Here is a 20,000-nt window from a genome sequence, read left to right on the forward strand (position 1 = left end):
GCGTCACATTCCTCAAGCTAATTTGCATTTTTGCTGCGTGCCTCAAACCGACTCCATTTGGCAAATGGGTAGAAATCCTCCCCAGCAGACTGACGGTGCAGTCCGTAGCTACAGCTAGCGCTCACAGCTACCCCGCCCATCCACTGAGAGACTGTTCGTCGGCACCAAGAACCCAGAGAAGTGACTCCTGTGCTTTCAAGCGTGGTTTCCTTCTTGTTGAAATGCATTCTGGGAAAATTGGCCGTAGCATCTGTGACTGGTTTCTGGAAAGACAATTTGAAGCCTTGAGTTTGACTTTACGCTTGGCAGGATGGAGCCAGAGCTTTATAGATTTGGGCAGCAGAGGGTGGAGTCTTCTGGGCGGGGGGGGCAGTGAATCCAGCAGACAGTTGGAGATATACAGTACAGTCGTCCATTTCCTTACGTTGGTACAGAATGGGCAAAATGCTTCCTTGATTTTCAGATATAAAACCCATTATACACTCATTCATTTGATTTCTCCTTGTATTATCTGTAGAATTAAAGCAACACCGTGGAACTTCTTGACCTAAAAAAAACAGCTTCAGAATCATTTTGACGCTACACTGGGTTGTAATGTGGAGAATGCCACCTCTTTCATTCCCACCCCCCCACCCCCCCAACACCTGTTCTTGCACTATGTAACTTTGTGTTCGGGTACGAAACCGTGGGAAAGGTGCGTTACGCTTTACACCGCTACGTCACTTCCCTGATCTTTGGTTCCGCTAATTACCCATTTTTTTACCTGGTAAGATTTATATAAAAAAACCCACCCCTATAAATGATAACTTGCCGGTCAAAAGGTCCGGTAATAATGCTCACACAGAAGCTCAATGTGAGCTGTTGGCAATCGCAGTGAGGATTGTGGGGTTGGGGGTTCGAGTCCTTCAGGCAAGTCGAACCCAGATATAAAAGACCTTCCCCACAGACCTTCACTTTCATTGCGCCACGGGGTTTGTCGTTTGTCGCCAGGCCGAGCACATCTGCCAGGCCGAGCACATCTGGTACCTGCACCGGCAGCAGGGGGCCCGTCCCCGCGGCCCCCCAGGGGAACCCTGGACTGAGTTATATTTTGTTATAGTTATATAGTTAGATATATATTCTGAGGTCCGTGCAAGGAGCGCTTTAACCTACTGTAGGTACACATTATATTTGCGTTCCTAACATGGACTGTTAATGAAACATGAGCGATAAGGGTCCAATTTGTCGGGATGAAATCATTTTTTTATGGACACTGGACCCAGTTTTACCACAACGATGTGTAAGTGCACTTGCAATTTACATAGTTCTGCTTTAAACGTAGTGTGTAACTTGTATTTAGATGGCCTGTGTTTACTCATTTTACAGTACATTACATTTACATTGTGTTGGTGTAGTTATGGCTACAAATATTTAACACAGAATGGAATATTTTGTCGTTGCTTGATTTTAAGCTGGGTTGCCCAAAATCTGTCTGTATGGATTGATCTGTTGATCTCAGGACAAAGCAAGAGGCAGGATGGACTCTGTCAACTCTGTCAATGGAAATGGGAGAATATTACAAAAGGGCCTGAACGAGGGGGTGACGGAGGTGGTTTAGACGGCTTCCTTGGTCAGAGCGCGCCCTTCGTTCTGCTTCACCTGCACTTTGAGTCGATTCAGCCTGAAAGTTCGATTCATGTGAACAAAACATCGAGACTCGTTCAAATCAGAGCTCTCTCTCACTGCGCTCCATCACCCTCCTCCTTCTCCTTTCTTTTCCCATCTCCACCGCTTCTCTCACCACCTCTCCATCTATCTCCCTCTCCTCCCCCTCCACTCCCCCCTGCCTCCCCTCCCCAGCATGTTCACCAGCTGTAATTATGGGTGCACAACACCAGAGGAGCCGAGCTGCACGGGGGAAATTATGCTTTCACAATCCTCCCCTCCTCCCCGGCTATTCACGGCTCCAGTATCTACATATTCACTCCATCACAGGGAGGGAGGGAGAGAGAGAGAAAGAGATTTATCTCATGTATTGTTAAATGGTCTTTCTTATGCCTTGGGAATGTAAATATGCTTTACCATGCTGATAAAGCTTATTCAAATTGAAATTAATTCATCTCAATTGTATGTAATTGAAATGAAGATAAATGATGTGTGACATGGAGAGAGACGGAGGCAACGAGAGATAGAGAAAGAGGGGATATAAAGATAGAGACCCAAAGCAGCAAATTTGTCTCCAAGAAAGAAAGAAAGGAAGGAAGAAAAAGGAGGGCATGCGAAGAAGACCCAGAAACGAGAGGAGGGTGGGTGGGGTGGGAAGGAGAGGATGAGTACAAACAGAATATGTAAGGGAGGGAAAGAGAGACTCACAGGGAGAGAGAGAGTGTTAGAGGGGAAAACAGGGGAAGGAGAGAGAGAAAGCGAGGGAGGGATGGAGGGAGGGGTGGAGGGAGGGATGGAGGGAGGGATGGCTCCAGCAGCTGAGTTGACAGAACACAGGGTAAGTCATTCTGTCAGGGCTGAAATACGCTCGGCAGCAAAGCAGTCTGGGACGGCGCGGAGGAGGCGAGGAACCTTTTTTCCCTCCGTCTTCCCCTCTTCATCTTCTCCCCATTTCTTTACGCCTTAAGGAGCCGTGTTTCAGCTGCATCTTCGGGGCTGGAGGAGGGAGGGAGGGAAGGAGGGAGGGAGGTGCACACCGAGCTCCTGCAATGCATTGTGGGCAGAAAGAGAGAGAGAGAAAGAGAGAGGAGAGGACGGTAAAAGGCAACGGAAATATGGTTTGCGTAAGTCATTGGGCTGTTGGGATGGATACGGTGCATGAGAAGCTGGACGCTCGTGCACGCTAGCCGAGCAGCGCTGCCTCGCCGGGACGACGTGCACGTAGCACAACGTGCACGTAGCACAACGTGCACGTAGCACAACGTGCACGTAGCTGCATGACCCACAGAGGGACGTGACAGGACAACGTCCGTGGCAGTTTTATCGGCCGGAGGAAACTGCAGCCAGAGCCGGGGTATGGACTCCAGAGGGTTTCTCCTGTATCATCTAGAGCAGGAGGGAGGGAGGGAGGGAGGGAGGGAGGGAGGGAAGAGGGGGTGATGAATGGTATTTTTAGATCCGTTCGTTGGTGTGTATGTGTGGCTCTGTCTATTGGTTTTGCTGATATACGTTAAATGTGTGTGTGTGTGTGTGTGTGTGTGTCAGAGTGTGTTTGCTTGTGTACCCACTCGATTGAACATATGCACTCAGCTCATGCAAAGTGTGTGTGTGTGTGTGTGTGAGAAGAAAGACAATTTTATTCAGTCAGGCTGCAGTTTATGACGTGCATAATCACTCTGCTGAAAGTCCATTTGTGGTCTATTTACCTCTCTGTCCGTCCGTCTGTCTGTCTGTCTGTCTGTCTGTCTGGCTGATTACAGTTCTTCTCCTTGCATTTCTTGTTTGAATTGAGGGAAAAAAAACAAACATGAATAAAAAATGTATTCCACCCTATTTGTAGCTGGTGCTGCGTTCTCTCCTTGAAGTGGGAGGAGACGTCCTGTGGCTTTGAGTCCGGGTGAGATGACGGGAGAGAGAGCGATGGCTCCTCTGTCTGAGTGCACCATCATGTTTAAAGTAATCAGTGGAAATAAAGAGTGATCTGTCCGGAAGTGGAAGTGAATGATCGGTCTGGGTTCATCATGTGGAATGAAGTGACATTTGTCTTTTCTTATCTCTCCACATCCTCATATCGCTGTTCCATTTGCTCTCTTTCTCTACTTCTTTTCCAGCTATCGCTCATTCTTTTCTTATCGTTTGTAGTCTCTAAGGTATTCTCTTCCTCTTGTTTCTCTTTTTCACCACTTAGTTCATTGAAGGTGTTTGATGGGACACTGAGACCTTTCACAGATAGCTCTGCATCTGTGACAACGAGTGTTAAACTCCTTCTCTCTCTCTCTCTCCTCCCTCTCTAGGTCCAGGAATGGTTGTGTCTCAACTGCCAGATGCAGAGGGCGTTGGGTATTGACATGACCACACCTCGCTCCAAAAGCCAACAGCAGATCCACTCTCCATCCCACCAGGCCAATCCCATCGCCCAGGCACAGCAGCAGCAGCCTGGCACTCAGCCAAAACAGAAAACCCCACAACCCAAACCCCCGGCACAGAGCCAGTCAGCTCAAACACCACAGCAGCCTCAGCTTTACGGCCAGGCCCAGCCCTACTCCCAATCCCAGCCTTACTCCCAGGCCCAGCCCTACTCCCAATCCCAGCCTTACTCCCAGGCCCAGCCCTACTCCCAAACGCAGCCCTCCTCCCAGGCCCAGCCCTACTCCCAAACGCAGCCCTCCTCCCAGGCCCAGCCCTACTCCCAATCCCAGCCCTACTCACACGCCCAGCCCTACTCCCAGGGCCAACCCTATTCCCAATCCCAGCCCTACTCCCAATCCCAGTCCTACTCCCAATCCCAGCCCTATTCCCAAACCCAGCCTTATTCCCAATCCCAGCCCTACCCCCAGTCCCAGAACTACCCCCCATCACAGCCGTACCCCCAGTCCCAGCAGTATCCACAGTCTCAGCCCCAGCCCTATTCTTCCCCCCAGACAGCGCCCAAACTTCAGCCGCAGGCTCAGCCTCAAACCTCCCCAGGGCTCCAGAGACATCAAGACCAAGGTGCCCCCCAGCCCCAGACAGGACTGCCCCAGAAGGGGATGAGGTCTGACCCATACTCCCAGAGAGGTCCTGGAGTTCAAGGTGCTGGGGGTCCTGGAGGAGGCCCCAACCAGCCTGGGGGACCCCGGATCCCACATCCAGGTGCGGTACCACTCCCTGGGCTGACCAAGGCCCCCTCCCAGCCAGATTTGGGTCGTGGCTCACCGATGCACCAACCCAACTCCCGTCACCAGGACCAAACCAAAAGCGCTGGTTCCTCACCAGCCCACCGGCCCCAAGCTCCTGCCCAGGATGGTCTGACGAAGCTGTTTGGCTTTGGGGCTTCTTTGCTCAACCAGGCCAGCACCCTGATCAATGTAGACCCTCTTCCCACAGCTTCCACACAGCCAAGCCCAGCTCGCAATAAAGTGGTCTTCAGCAATGCTACTCCAGACAACAGGCAGCCCCATCAGGGGGCACCTGGGGCCAAGCCAATTGGGATGGGTGGCCATCATGCACCATTACAAATGGGTGGAGCTCATGTCCCCAGTCAAATGGGAGGCCCTCATGCGCCAACACAAATGGGTGGTCCCCATGCTCCCAGTCAAATGGGTGGTCCTCATGCGCCATCACAAATGGGTGGTTCTAATGCCCCCAGTCAAATGGGTGGCTCTCATGTTCCATCACAAATGGGTGGTTCGCATGCCCCCAGTCAAATGGGTGGCCCACATGCACCAACACAAATGGGAGGACCCCATGCTCAGAGTCAAATAGGAGGGCCCCATGCTCCGAGTCAAATAGGAGGGCCCCATGCCCAGAGTCAAATGGGAGGGCAACATGCCCAAAGTCAAATGGGAGGGCCCCATGCCCAGAGCCAAATGGGAGGGACTGTAATGGGTGGCCCACACACACCTAGCCAGAAACAACAGCAACAACAGCATCATCAACAAGGGACACCACAACAGCAATCGCCTGCGCATCATCAAAAAGGGTCACAGCAGCAACAAGGGCAGCAACACCAACAGTCGCCCGCACATCATCAAAAGGCGCCACAGCAACAGGCACCTGCCCCCATTCCTGTACCGGCTCCAGAGCCCGAGAAGCCCAAACTGAACTGCCCGCTGTGTAAAACAGAACTCAACATCGGGAGCTCCGAGCCACCAAACTACAACTCCTGTACGCAGTGTCACAGCCAAGTGTGCAACCTCTGTGGCTTCAACCCAACACCGCACCTGGTGGAGGTAAGTGACCGTCCTGACCTAGTGCCACTGGTCCCCAGCACCTGAAGTATAACAGGCTTCCTATCCTACAAGTTGAGTTCACCTGCCCCCTGAGGTGGACACCACCCAATATCATTTCTGGAATGAAAACCAGGAGTACTTTGGGGTCCCAAGCACCAGAGTTAGGAATCACAGATTTGCACATATACAAATAAATACAAACATATATAAATAATAGTTGCATGCATAAATTCACATCCATACAAACAAAGAAAAATACAAAAAGATTCATGTACATCCCACACAAATATGTATACACATACAAAACGAAATACGAGATCGTAAGATACAAATGTATACAACGCTGTATTCACTTCAAACACACACACACACACACACACACACACACACACACAGACGTGTTGTGTATACAAGCTATGAAAGGTTTTTGCACACATACAAATGACACACAAGTATAACCTCTGCGAGCAAGAACATGTGGTTGTGCACACAGGTGTGTTTACATTCTAACACATACACACACAGACTTGCACACAAGAATGACCTACGTATGCAGGCAAGTATAGATTATTGATCTGTACACACACACAACCTCACACATGCACACACAGACACACACACACACACACACACACACACACACACCCACACCCACACACACACACACACACACAGACCTTTCCTGCTTCCAGACAATCAATACTTCCATTGAGTCCAAACGGCAGCAGATGTCCACCGTTTTCTCTGCCCCCTCTGTCTGTGGTCAGATCTGGACTGAGACTTTATCTGTGTCTGTCCTCCTGTCCTCCCACTCTCTCTCTTTACCTCTTTATCTCTCTCTTTCTCTACCTTCCTCTATTTATCTGCCACTCTATCTCTAGCTCAGTAGTTAATCAGAGTATGAGTCTGAAAGGAAGCCACTGTTTTGTGTGTATCGTGAAGTTCAGCAACTTGTTTCGCATGGAAAAAGAAAATGGAAAATATGGAAAAATCACAAGGAAAGATATGGGAGTGGGGCGGTTTCATTAGGGCGCATTAATCAATGTCCATGGTGCGATTGCCTCGTTTGTGCAGCACTGATTACTTCTATAATGAATTGAACAGTTTGAACAGAAGTAGTATTAATCTCTTTATATGTGTGCATTGACTGAGTGACTGGTCTACACCCAATATGTGTGTCATTAATTGACTATATTGTAAACTAACTTGTAATCCTGAAATTAATTAATTCCTCAGTGCATTTATAATTTGAACTATTAAGTGTAAATTGCTGATTTAATCTCAAGTGTCCATATATTACTCTCATTATCCTTCATGTTCATGTTGTTCAAGTTGTTGTTATGCATTTTAAATTCATTCATTAAGGGAATATTAAAGCTAACAAGCAATTTAACTGTGCTACTGTCACTAGCTGTGACCCGTGGAGGCATGGACTCCACCAGACTCTGAAGGTGTCCTGTGGTATCTGGCACCAAGACTTTAGCAGCAGGTCCTTTAAGTCCTGCAAGTTGGAGGTGGGGCCCCCATGGATCAGGCTTGTTGTTCCAGCACATCATCAGATGCTCGATCGGACTGAGATATGGGAAATTTTAAGTCAACATCTTAAACTCTTTGTCATGTTCCTCAAACCCTTCCTGAACAATATTTGCAGTTTGGCAGGGCACATTATCCTGCTGAAAGAGGCTACGACCATCAGGGAACATCGTTACCATTAAGGGGTGTACTTGGGCTGCAACAATGTTTAGGTAGGTGGTACGTCTCAATTAACATCAACATGAATGCCAGGACCCAAGGTTTCCCAGTAGAACATTGTCCAGAGCCTCCTCTGGCTTGCCGTCTTCCCATAGTGCATCCTGGTGCCATCTCCTCCCCAGGTAAGCAAGGCACACGCACCCAGCCATCCACATATGATGTAGAAGAAAAGGTGATTCATCAGACCTCCACCTTCTTCCATTGCTCCATGGCCCGGTTCTCTCACGTGTCCATTGTAGGTGCTTTCAGGGGTGGACAGGGGTCAGCATGGACACTGTGAGCTCCCATATGCAGCAAGCTGCCATGCACTGTGTGTTCTACACCTTTCTATCATAGCCAGAATTATTGTATATATATTATTATAATATATATGTATATATTATTATATATAATATAATATATATTTTTTCTCACAAGGAGCTGTGCTGCAAGAGATACTGTCTGATCTTCCTGCTGTTCAGTGTGAATTCGCAGGATCGGAGACAGAGGAAATTTGATCAGAGAAGGTTAGCTGGTCGTCAATCACTTAACTGAGATTTCTAGCAGACTTGGATGGTGTTAATGATGATGAGCCAAGCTGAACATTTATGTGGTGTTGAATGGTTGGACTTAATGGGATGAGGAGGAGTTCTGTCCTGGAAAGATTCAGCTGGAGGTGGTGTTCCTTCATCCGGACAGAGATGTCTGTGAGGCATGCCGAGTTTCTTGCAGAGACAGTGATATCCCCTGAAGAAAAGGCGAGGTAGTGCTGGGTGTCATCTGTGTAGCAGTGGTAGGAGAAACCATGCCACCAGATGACTGGAGGTGTACAGTGAAAGAAAGAGAAGAGGACCGAGCACAGATCCCTGTGGGACACCAGTCTTTACCTGGTGAGACTTGGTCACCTCTCCCTTCCACGATTCCCTATACGATCTACCTAAGAGGTAAGGCTCAAACCATCTGTGTTCAGTCCCTGTAATATCAACATCAAAAAGACTGGAAAAAGAGAACATGACGGTTAACAGTGTCAAAGGCTGCGGATAAATCAAACAAAATCAGAACACATACCTGATGTGCAGCAGAGTGTCCAGAAGAAGAAGAAACAGTCTTTATTAGTCACGCAACACACCACACTACAACACATGCTTGCACACACACACACACACATGCACATGCTTTTGATGGTGGCCGGTGAAATGGATCCTCTGCTTTTGACCCATCCTGGCTTGTCCTTCCTCCGGGGCCACAGCCAGGAGCAGTGGGCAGCGTACGTGGACGCACCCGGGGACCAGGTGATCAATGTCCATCGCTGGTCAGACCATGATGGTGCATGTTTTGGGTGGGGGTCCTTACTGACGTGAGGTGGAGGAAACCCCATGTGAGCACGAGGAGAACATGCAAACTCCACACAGAAAGGCTCCTGTTTGGGAGATAACCCACCAGAGCACGGTGCCAACAGCGCCCCAGGCGGGAATCAAACCCAGGACCTTCTTGCTGTGAAGCAGCAGTGCCTCACAGCAAGAAGGTCCCATACCCAAGGAAAAAGGGGCGCCTTCCCATACCGGGAGTCGAACCCGGGCCATCTGGGTGAAAACCAGGAATCCTAACCGCTAGACCATATGGGAATATGGTCTCAGCTCAGTTTGTAGTGAAAATAGTAGTGATATAGTGAAAAACCGTCAGCAGTGCAGTCTCGGTGGAGTGACCGGCCAGGCTGGTAAGGATCCAACAGGTTATTCTGTGTGATGTCTGTATTTCTCTTCTTGTGATATAGCTTGTCTAATAACGAGCCTGCTTAAATGTGTCTGGGAATGTACCTGTCATCAGTGGTGTGTTGATGATGTGTGTGAGGGAGGGTAAAGAGGTGGGAGAAATGGCCTGCAGAAGGTGAGAGCGGATAGGGTCAAGCCAAAGGTAGTAGGGTGGCTGGAGAGGAGGAGATTGGAACTGTCAGCGTCAGATAGGGGGGAGAAAGAGTAAAGAGAGTTAGGTGCTGGAGGGTTATTTGTGAGAGAGGGGGTGGAGCGAATTGGCTGCTGATAGCCGCCACCTTCTCTTCAAAGAAGGGGGCAAAGTCATCAGCAGTCAGGGTACAGGGAGGTGGAGGAGGTGGGGGGTTGAGGAGAGGAAAGCAGAGAAGAGTTTGCGTGAATCAGTAGTGTTGTTTATCTTGTCCTTATAGTAAGTGGTGCTAGCATTAGTAATACTAGATGAGAAAGCAGATAAAGAGTATTGATACTTATTCAGATCAACACGGTCTCCGGAAATGCGCCACCTCCTCTCAGCCAAGGGTTGGAGGTCGCTTCTTGCACAGGTCCAGACGAGAGGGGACAGAAGTTATCAAGACATGAGTTTGGTGTGGAGCAGAGCGTGTCCGTAGCATCATTAACACCATTGAAAAAAGGTGTTCGGGTGGGGGGAGAGAAGGAGAGACAAGAGAGGAGAATTGAGTTGAGTGAGGAAGAGTAAGCGAACGTTTGCTCAGAAAGAAACACAAGGAGGGGGAACATGGAGGCTGAGAGAGTGAGAACTGAATAAAGAAGTGATTTGAAGTGTGTAATGGGGTGACAAGAGGGTTGTCATTGATACAGTTATGTGTTAAGCTGAGGTCCGGCTGGTTGCCTGCGCTGCGTCGCCGGCGCTGGGAGGAGGCTCAGGTCGAACGAGGCCAGCAGTGTGAGGAAGTCAGCAGCTTGTGGTTTGTCCATGTGGATGTTGAGGTCACCCATGATCACAAGCAGACAGCCGTCATCTGGGATGGATGAGAGCAGCATGTGCAGTTCTTCCACAACGCTCCCCAGTTCACCTGGTGGACGATAGATAATGACATTTTAACAGTTCCACTTCTGCTACAGTGGGATCGAACCAGACAGACTAGACTTCACTCTCCACCTGCATCAATGAGCCTTGGGCCCTGTGACCCTGTCGCCGGTTCAGCGCTCGTCCTTCCTTGGACACTTTTGGTAGTAACCACTGCACAGAGGAAACAGCCACAAGACCTGTGCTTGTGGAGATGCTCTGACCCAGTCGTCCAGCATCACAATGTGCTCCTTGTCAAAGTGGCTCAGATCCTTACGCTGCTTCAACACATCAACCTCAACAACTCAGTCTTCACCTGCTGCCTCATATATATATAATAATATGTAACACTATATATATATATAATAATATATAACACTATATATATATATATATATATATATATATATATATATATATATACACATATATATATAACACTATACATATAATAATAATATATAACACTATATATATAACAATAATAAATAACACTATATATATATATAATATATAACACTATATATATAATAATAATATATAACACTATATATATATAATATATAACACTATATATATATATATAATAATAAATAACACTATATATATATAATAAATAACACTATATATATAATAAAAAATAACACTATATATATAATACTATATAACACGATATATATTATAATAATAATATATAACACTATATATATATATATAAAACACTATATATATAATAATAATATATAACACTATATATATAATTTTAAAATATAACTGTATATATTTAATAATAATATATAACACTATATATATAATAATAATAATAATGTAACACTATATATATACAGTATATATAGTGTATATAGTATATATAGTATATAAAGTGTATAGAGTGAATATAGTATCTATAGTGCATATGGTGTATATAATGATTATAGTATATATAGTGTATATAGTGGGATATATATAGTATATATGTGTATATAGTATATATAGTATATATGGTGTATATAGAATATAAAGGGTGATGAGATGCTTGGTATTGTACACAGTGTACAATACAAACTGAGCTGAGAGCGCTGTTCCTAAGTCTGAACGCTGGTCAAACAGGGAAGTAGTTATGTGAGGAATACTTGTGTGTATATATATTTATACATATGTATAAATACTGTACAATATATTCATATACTGTACAGTCTATATCCTCATCCGTCCCATTAAAGCGGAGGCTGTCAATTAAAATTGGAGAGTGTGTGTATGTAAAAAGGACTTTCATTGACTTTGGCGGTTATTAAAAGTTTCTCCTTTCAGAACCGTCCTCTACCTCAGCTCTCGTCTAATAACAAACCAGATCCAGCTCCTTGGAATATACAGTTTGAAAATGGTCAAATTGGCACTCAGTAGAGTATGCTCACTAATTGCTGTGCCTCAATAAGTTTGCTTCCTGTTGTGACATCATTGATTTGCCTTCTGTGGCACAGTATGAGGGTCATTAGGAAGCAGCTCAAACAGTTTGATGGATCTGTGTAGGTTGTCCTCATGTTCAGTCATTTAGGGCCATGTGCAGAGCGCTACGAGCTCAGGCTCCTGGTGGAGCTACGATATGTCCCTACTGATAGAAAACAGACCCCCAGGAAGCTGTGGTTGATATTGTTTAGAGCAGTGTCAACCTGTTGTTCCAGGGATCGCAGGTGGTTGGTGAGGCCTTGGACGATCAGGCCTTGGACGATCAGGCCTTGGACGATCAGGCCTTGGACGATCAGGCCTTGGACGATCAGGCCTTGGATGATGCTTCAGACTAAAACAACCGCTGACCACTAATAAATACGTGTCACCTATTTTAAATGAGAGGGGCAGGGATTGAATCAGCTTTTATTCAGGGCGTGTGTGAGGAAAAAGCTCCTGGTTTCCAGATTCATCGTGCCGCACTGACCCAGGTACTTGACACTTGAAACTTGACATGTTTCACTTGTATGGAGGTTTTGGAGCCTTTGGACACTATAATCACAAAATGAAGAGCTGTGGAACAGCTGTGGAACGGTTCTGATTGTGCTTTCTAATTGAATTGCAAAACCGAAAAAACTGAATTTGAAAACGAAGGACCAAACAGAGAGCAGTGAGACAGATGGAGAGCGGGAGTGAGAGAGTCACATGTATCCTAGATATCCTTGAGAGACTCCAATAACAGGATTTTTAAAGTTCTGGTCCATTTCCTATAAACAGTTGGATGGGATTGTTTTGGACTGCACTCCGCTCCACCCTGTGGAGAAGCCTCTGCAGCAGCAATGAAGCACCATCAGCTTCAGTTCAACCAAATGCAATTGATTCCCACAGAAACAAAACATTCGTGTCTGGTAGCAAAGTCAAATCACCTGCAAGTTTAGCACTTAGTTCAACCTTAACAGATCTAATGAAGTGCACCTTTCCCTGGGTCAAAGTTCACCTTCATGAGCGTCGGTGATGTCATGGAGTGCTCCAATGCGGCGGTGGCTGTGATCGGCCTGTTTGAGAGTCGTCACATCGTCAAACTAACGCCTTGCAAAGCACACTGTGTTGCTTTTGTGTAACCCCACTGTGGCACGGTGGCGCAGTGCATTGCACTGCTGCCTCACAGCAAGAAGGTCCTGGGTTTGATTCCCGCCTGGGGCGCTGTTGGCACTGTGCTCTGGTGGGTTATCTTCCAAAACAGGAGCCTTTCTGTGTGGAGTTTGCATGTTCTCCCCGTGCTCACATGGGGTTTCCTCCACCTCACGTCAGTAAGGTCCCCCACCAAAAATATGCACTCATCGTCTGACCAGCGATGGACACTTTCATTTCACCGGCCACCATCGTGTGTGTGCAAGCATGTGTCGTGTGACAATTAAAGACTGTTTCTTCTTCTTTATTATATACGTTGTATTTCATACAACCCTGCACGACCGGAAAGGAACACAGTGTGCTTTGCAATGTGTTTGTTTTACTGTTTATAGAGGGCGAGCGAGCTACCATGACAACTAGACGACCAGTCGTCTAGTAATCTAAAGGTTGCCGGTTCGATCCCAGGCTCCTCCTGCTAGCATGCTGTAGTGTCCTTGAGCAAGACACTTAACACCTCATTGCTCCTGATGGCTGCGTCTGTCGCTGTTTGAATAATTGTAAGTGGCTTTGGATAAAAGCGTCTGATCAATGTAATGTAATGTTATGTAACTGACAGACACATGGACTTCATGATTACAGGTCATGAGACACACACACACAAACACACACACTGATTCACAAATGTACACACATACATACGCATAATTGCACATGCAAGAATACACCCATTCACTAATGCACAAACACACAATGTACACAATATACACACAATAACCTCCTGTACCAAACACACACTCACAGTAAGTCATCATTGCATGGACATGCCCCAAAATAGTCTTCAATAGTCTGAAACACACACACCCACCCAACACACACACAATGAGCACATGCAGGTGTCAGTGAATGAGTGAATGAGGTCATCGCTGTCTGCTCTGCTGCGCTGCCTTACTCTGCTGTCAGCACAGCTGTCCTAACAACTACACTCCACCTGTGTGTGTGTGTGTGTGTGTGTGTGTGTGTGTGTGTGTGTGTGTGTGTGTGTGTGTGTGTGTGTGTGTGTGTGTGTGTGTGCATGATGAGGGCCAAAAGAAAATCAGGAGAGAGAGAGACATTTAACCTCCATACAGAGGACATGGAGGTGAAATAGAAACAGCTGAAATGATGCGTCGCTGACGGTGGATCTGTGATGACAAGGAGACGGAGGAGGCTCCTTGATGAACCATCATGAGGTTGTTTGGGGACAGAGGTTCTCCACCCAGCGGACCGCGGTGGAGCCAGGACACAGAGCAGCATTGAAGGTGCTCTGTGCACGTGCTCTCGGGTCGTACGGTACAGGCTGGTGTGAATGAGGGTGGACGGTGGCCACTGGTCCAGCCTGTAAGGTGCTGGCGGCCATAGTTTTAGGTTTTGGGATTAGGAGTGGATGGAGGAGGAGTGGATGGAGGAGGAGTGGATGGAGGAGGGGGTCCAACAGGGGTGTGGAGGGGGGTGATTGACTGTGGAGAGGCGGTGGTCTCATTCATCGAAACATTGGTGAAGGAGGCCTCCGCCTGGGTGACCTCACGCTGCCGCTTGTGATTGTTGCTGGAGCTTGGAAGCCGAGCGGAAAGGAAGCCTCCGGAGCCGTTTCGGGACGGCACCACCCGAGCCGCTCTGCCTCAGTGGAGGGAGGGTGTGTGATGGTGCTTGGCTGGGCGGGCTTCTGGGTGTTTACCCCCTCATGTCACCATCACCATCCACCTACTCAAAGAAGAGTGAAGAAGCTCTTCATGTCCCCAACAACTAAAGTACCCGATGAACCATCCGCAGGACCAGCTGGTTCTTCCATGGTTCTTCTATGGTTCTTCCATGGTTCTTCTATGGTTCTTCCATGGCCTCTGGTTCTTTGTGGAACCCTCAGAGAAGCTCTGAGCCGCCTGCCCCCCGCTGTGTGCACGGCAGCAATGAAGCCACTCCCCTGTTCAGCCCAGCGCCCAGCGCACGGCCCCGCCCACAGCCTTCCAGGTGGAGCCCAGATGTGGAGCTGCCTCCAGATGTTCTCCCCCCCAGCTACTCCCGGGGAACCCTGCGGGCGGCGGCGTCCTCCAACCAGAGAGAAGAGTTTGAAGGTGGAGGAAGAGAAGAGCACTTTGCATTGGGGTAGAACCAGAAAGGCCATTCAAACAGGTGGTCAGAAACAGGCCGTTTACACCGTCCGTCAATACTCACTGACTGAATTATAACTGATAAACTGATTCCTTAACCCTGTGGCTCTAAGTGTGAAGCTGCACCACACGACCTGCAGAGCATCTGGAAACAGCTTCGCAGATTTAATTGTTTGGGAAATATGAGAATGGAAGCAGGAAGAGGTGAACAGCTGTGTTGTATCTGTTGCTTTTGGGTGAAAATTCCTGAAACCAATTTCAGTGATTTTTCCTTTTTTTTTTGCCCAAATCAGCAGTTGAGGATTATATTATATATAATTATATATATATTATATTTATGTCCCTGATGATTCATCTGATGACATCGAAAGCAGCAGTCGTCAAAATAATCTATTATTACAAGAACCTTCTCACTGCCCCAAACTGCCCCCCGCTGCCCCACACTGCCCCACACGCCCCCCGCTGCCCCACACTGCCCCACACGCCCCCCGCTGCCCCACACGCCCCCCGCTGCCCCACACTGCCCCACACGCCCCCCGCTGCCCCACACTGCCCCACACGCCCCCCGCTGCCCCCGGCCACACTGAATGGGATGAAATAGGAGGTTAGATGAGAAGATCTTTAGAGACGTGAACACAAACAGTTGCAGCTTCCCCTTCAAACACACACACACATGAAGTCATTAAGTTACCATTTACCATTGAACCTTTTGGCATCTGTGCCATTTGTAAGGGTTAGGTAATATGTGTGTGTGTGTGTGTGTGTGTGTGTGTGTGTGTGTGTGTGTGTGTGTGTGTGTGTGTGTGTGTGTGTGTGTGTGTAGGCATGTGTGTGTGTGTGTGTGTGTGTGTGTGTGTGTGTGTGTGTGTGCTCCTCACAGCAGTAAAGGTTGCTGTCAGTGCTGTGTTGCTCATTAGCAGTGTTACAATATCATGTTTGTTTGGTTCAGTAATGTAGTGGTAACACACTGCACCGCCTCCCTTCCCTCCTCCTCCTCCCTTCTCTAGTAGTAGTAGTAGTAGTAGTAGTAGTAGTAGTAGTAGTAGTAGTGGTAGATGGTTGAAGTGTGTTGTTTTGTTTATTTCATGAAGGAACTCTAGTGGATTGAAATAATTACCAGTACTAATGTAGTAGTAGTAATAGTAGAAGTAGTAGTAGTAGTAGTAGTAGTAGTAGTAGTAGTAGTAGTAGTAGTAGTAGTGGTAGATGGCTGAAGTGTGTTGTTTTGTTTATTTCATGAAGGAACTCTAGTGGATTGAAATAAATACCAGTATTTATGTAGTAGCAGTAATAGTAGCAGCAGCTTATAGAGTACTGATGGAGTACTGATGGAGTACTGATAGAGTACTGATGGAGTACTGATAGAGTACTGATAGAGTACAGATGGAGAACGGATAGAGTACTGATAGAGTACTGATGGAGAACTGATGATTCCTGATAGAGTACTGATGGAGTGCTGATGGAGCGCTGATAGAGTATTGATGTAATACTGATAGAGTAGCAATAGAGTACTGACGGAGTACTGATAGAGAACTGATAGAGTACTGATGGAGAATTGATGGAGAACTGATAGAGTACTGATGGAGTACTGATAGAGTTCTGATGGAGAACTGATGGAGTACTGATGGAGTACTGATGGAGTACTGATTGAGTACTGATAGAGTACTGATGGAGAACTGATGGATCCCCAAGTGTGGGGATCCATGTCCAAACGGGTGGAGAAAACCCAGCGGGATTATGGAGGGGCGAAGGGGAGTTGGAGGAAGGGCGGAGGGGAGGTGGAGGCGGGGCACTCATTTTGTTTTGTCTTGTTGTGTGTTTGCGTGGGTGGGGCTTTCAGAGTGCCTCCGTCTCTCTCCGCAGATGTCGTGAAACGGGTGGAGGGGATGAACAGAGGAGGCGGAGGGGAGGTGGAAGAGGTGGAGGAGGGCGGGCTGAGTCACACTCCTCCATTTAGTAGGAGGTTAGGGTGGAGGACGAGAGGGAACTTCTAATGGACCCAGCGCGGCTGCACTTCAGGACACCAGGCTCTATATCAATAATAGAGTGACTCCTCCATCGCTCCATCACTCCATCACTCCATCACTCCATCCATCCATCCCTCCATCACTCCATCACTCCATCCTTCCATCCCTCCATCCCTCCATCCCTCCATCTCTACATCTCTCCATCCCTCCAACCCCCCATCCCTCCATCACTCCATCCCTCCATCCCTCCATCACTCCATCCATCCATCCCTCCATCCCTCCATCCCTCCATCCCTCCATCACTCCATCCCTCCATCCCTCCATCACTCCATCCATCCATCCCTCCATCCCTCCATCACTCCATCACTCCATCCCTCCATCCCTCCATCACTCCATCCCTCTAGATATGTATAACAACAATATTATCAGGATAAATGTAGTATATATAGTTCTTTTTGAAGTACTCAGAGACGTGTTATATACGTTACACATGTATGTCTTACTTAAAAAACGCATTAAGTTGCATTCAAGTTGATTAAATATTATAAGGAAATAGGAAGGAAGGAAGGAAATACATTTAGAAATATTTGTCTTTGATGGCTCTACCAGCCAAAAAGATTCCTGAGCTGCTGTACACAGTACTTATAGTGTAGTACACAGTACCTATAGTGTAGTACACGGTACGGAGGCGGTGGCTGAAGTGATGCTTCTCATTGGGAGGGACAAGGATGGACAGGGTCAAGAACAAGGACATTAGAGGGACAGCTCAGGTTGGACAGTTTGCTGGAGATGAGAGCTACGTTGGGAGGAGGAGGCTGAGGGTGGAGCTGCCAGGCAAGAGGAAAAGAGGAAGCCAAAGAGAAGCTTGATGGAGGTGCTGACATGCAGGCGGGTGGTGTCAGGGAGGAGGATGATCCGCTGTGGTGACCCCTAACGGAGCAGCCAAAAGAAGAAGAAGAAGAAGATACCGTATGCAGTACATGTTCTGTATGTGTACGGTATATACTGTATACTGTATACAGATACTGTATATTACTGTGTGTATACTGTATACAGATACTGTATATTACTGTGTGTATACTGTATACAGTATATGTTCAGTATATTATTTGTAATATTTCATGTAGAGCTGGATGATGTCATCCACTAAACTCCAAAGAAAAATAAAAAGATCTGTTTGTTTTTTCTCTTGTTCATAATTCATTGTTTTGCAGCGTAACTCTGCTTCACACCCCCCTCCTCTTCCTCCTCCTCTTCCTCCTCCTCTTCCTTTCCCTTCCCCTCATCTCATTACCCTTCCTCTTCCTCTTCTTCTCCTTCTCCTTCTTCTTCTTCTTCCTCTTCTTCTTCCTCTTCCTCTTCTTCTCCTTCTTCTTCCTCTTCTTCTCCTTCTTCTTCTCCTTCTTCTTCTTCTTCCTCTTCTTCTTCTTCTTCTTCCTCTTCTTCTTCTTCTTCTTCTTCCTCTTCCTCTTCTTCTTCTTCTTCCTCTTCTTCTTCCTCTTCTTCCTCTTCTTCTTCTTCTTCTTCTTCTTCTTCTTCTTCTTCTTCTTCTCCTTCTTCTTCTTCTTCTTCTTCTCCTTCTTCTTCTCCTTCATCTTCTTCTTCTTCTTCTTCTTCTTCTTTTCTTCAAACTTCTCTCTCTCTCACTCAACATTGTCACTCTTTTCCCTGTTTCTCTTTTTCTGTTCCTGTCTGTCTGTCTAGCTCTTCACTTATTAAATGCACCTAAAAGTGCTCCACCTGTTTTTCCTGCATCCACCCGTCATGTAATATTCAGTGTGTGAGAGCGGGGCCGTGAGCTGGGTCTCCTCCTCCCTGTCGCTCTTCCTGCCGTTGCTCATCGGGAACGTTGCCCAGCCGGGCTCCGGCCTCCGGAGCCGAGGACGGCCCCTCGCTGGGGCCGCTCCAACCGCCACGACCGTTCACGGTCATTTAGCAGGAAAAAAGGAATAAACAGCAAGTCCTCCACCCGTCTCTCCTCATGATGTAGTTTTGGAGGTGTTCTCACGTTGTAGTTCAAACACAGCTCCCGATTCCTCCTCCTGTGAAAACCAGGACGGACCACTTTACTCGGTGGTGCAGAGCATTGCGCCGCTGCCTCCCAGCAAGGTCCGGGGTTCGATTCCCACCGGGACCGTTGTTGGCGCCGCGCTCCGGAGGTTGTCTCCCGACGCGGGTCCTTTCTGGGTGGAGTTTGCATGGAACGTGATGTCACTGGGTGTAGAAGTCATGTGCGGACGAAGCAGATGAATTGGCATCAGGAAGCATCCATGTTTCACAGGGTCTGTCCAACTCCACCTGCTGAACTCCACCTGCTGAACTCCACCTTCACCATCAAGTTGTTTTGCTGCTGATTTGAGTTCTCCGCCATGACACTGACATGTCTGATGATGTTCTTTTGTTGAGACTGAACCTCTGTTGAATGAAATCTCCCATTTCATTTGCCCTCAATGAGGTGTCTCACCTCACCTGTCTCACCACATGTTTAGCTCTCAGCTTGGCTCTGTGGGCTCAACTCTGTTCTCCTGCCCTGAAATCCAGCGTCCTGCTGGGTCTGTTCCTCCGTCGTGTTGCTCTGTCTTGCTGGGTGGTCTGGAGGGAGGGGGCACGGACGCCTCTGGAGACCTGAGTTCAATGTTTGAAGGCCTTGCTAAGCCGCTTCCCCTCAACTGAAACAGAACTTATGGAAGTGCAAAAAACTCAAAAAAAAAAAGAATAAAGGTCTGAAGGTGCTTGTGACCTTCCGCCAGCTCCACTCCACATCCAAGCCTCAGATGTTTGGATCCAGTTTGCTCCACATCCTCAGGAGCTTCTACAGTCTGTGAAGGACTGACACAAACGAAAAGACACATCTGCTTTAATTGTTAGATAAATCAAACACACACACACACTGAGAAGTTTATTTAGGAACGATGAAGCTCTTCTTC

The 20,000-nt window shown here is 47.4% G+C and overlaps 1 protein-coding gene across 1 annotated transcript in view; it reads left to right on the forward strand.

Annotated features, from left to right (window-relative positions):
* bsna (bassoon presynaptic cytomatrix protein a) overlaps positions 1-20,000 on the forward strand; it is a gene marked incomplete at both ends in the record, with an annotated part of 107,606 nt that overhangs the window by 29,561 nt on the left and 58,045 nt on the right. The window contains 2 exons of the mRNA XM_080015781.1: positions 3,939-4,283; positions 4,590-5,855. Of these exons, the coding sequence (XP_079871907.1) occupies positions 3,939-4,283; positions 4,590-5,855 (1,611 nt within the window). The remainder of the gene's footprint in view (positions 1-3,938; positions 4,284-4,589; positions 5,856-20,000) is intronic.

Source organism: Zeus faber (genome assembly GCF_960531495.2).
Source record: "Zeus faber genome assembly, chromosome: 15".
Taxonomy (NCBI): Eukaryota; Metazoa; Chordata; class Actinopteri; order Zeiformes; family Zeidae; genus Zeus; species Zeus faber.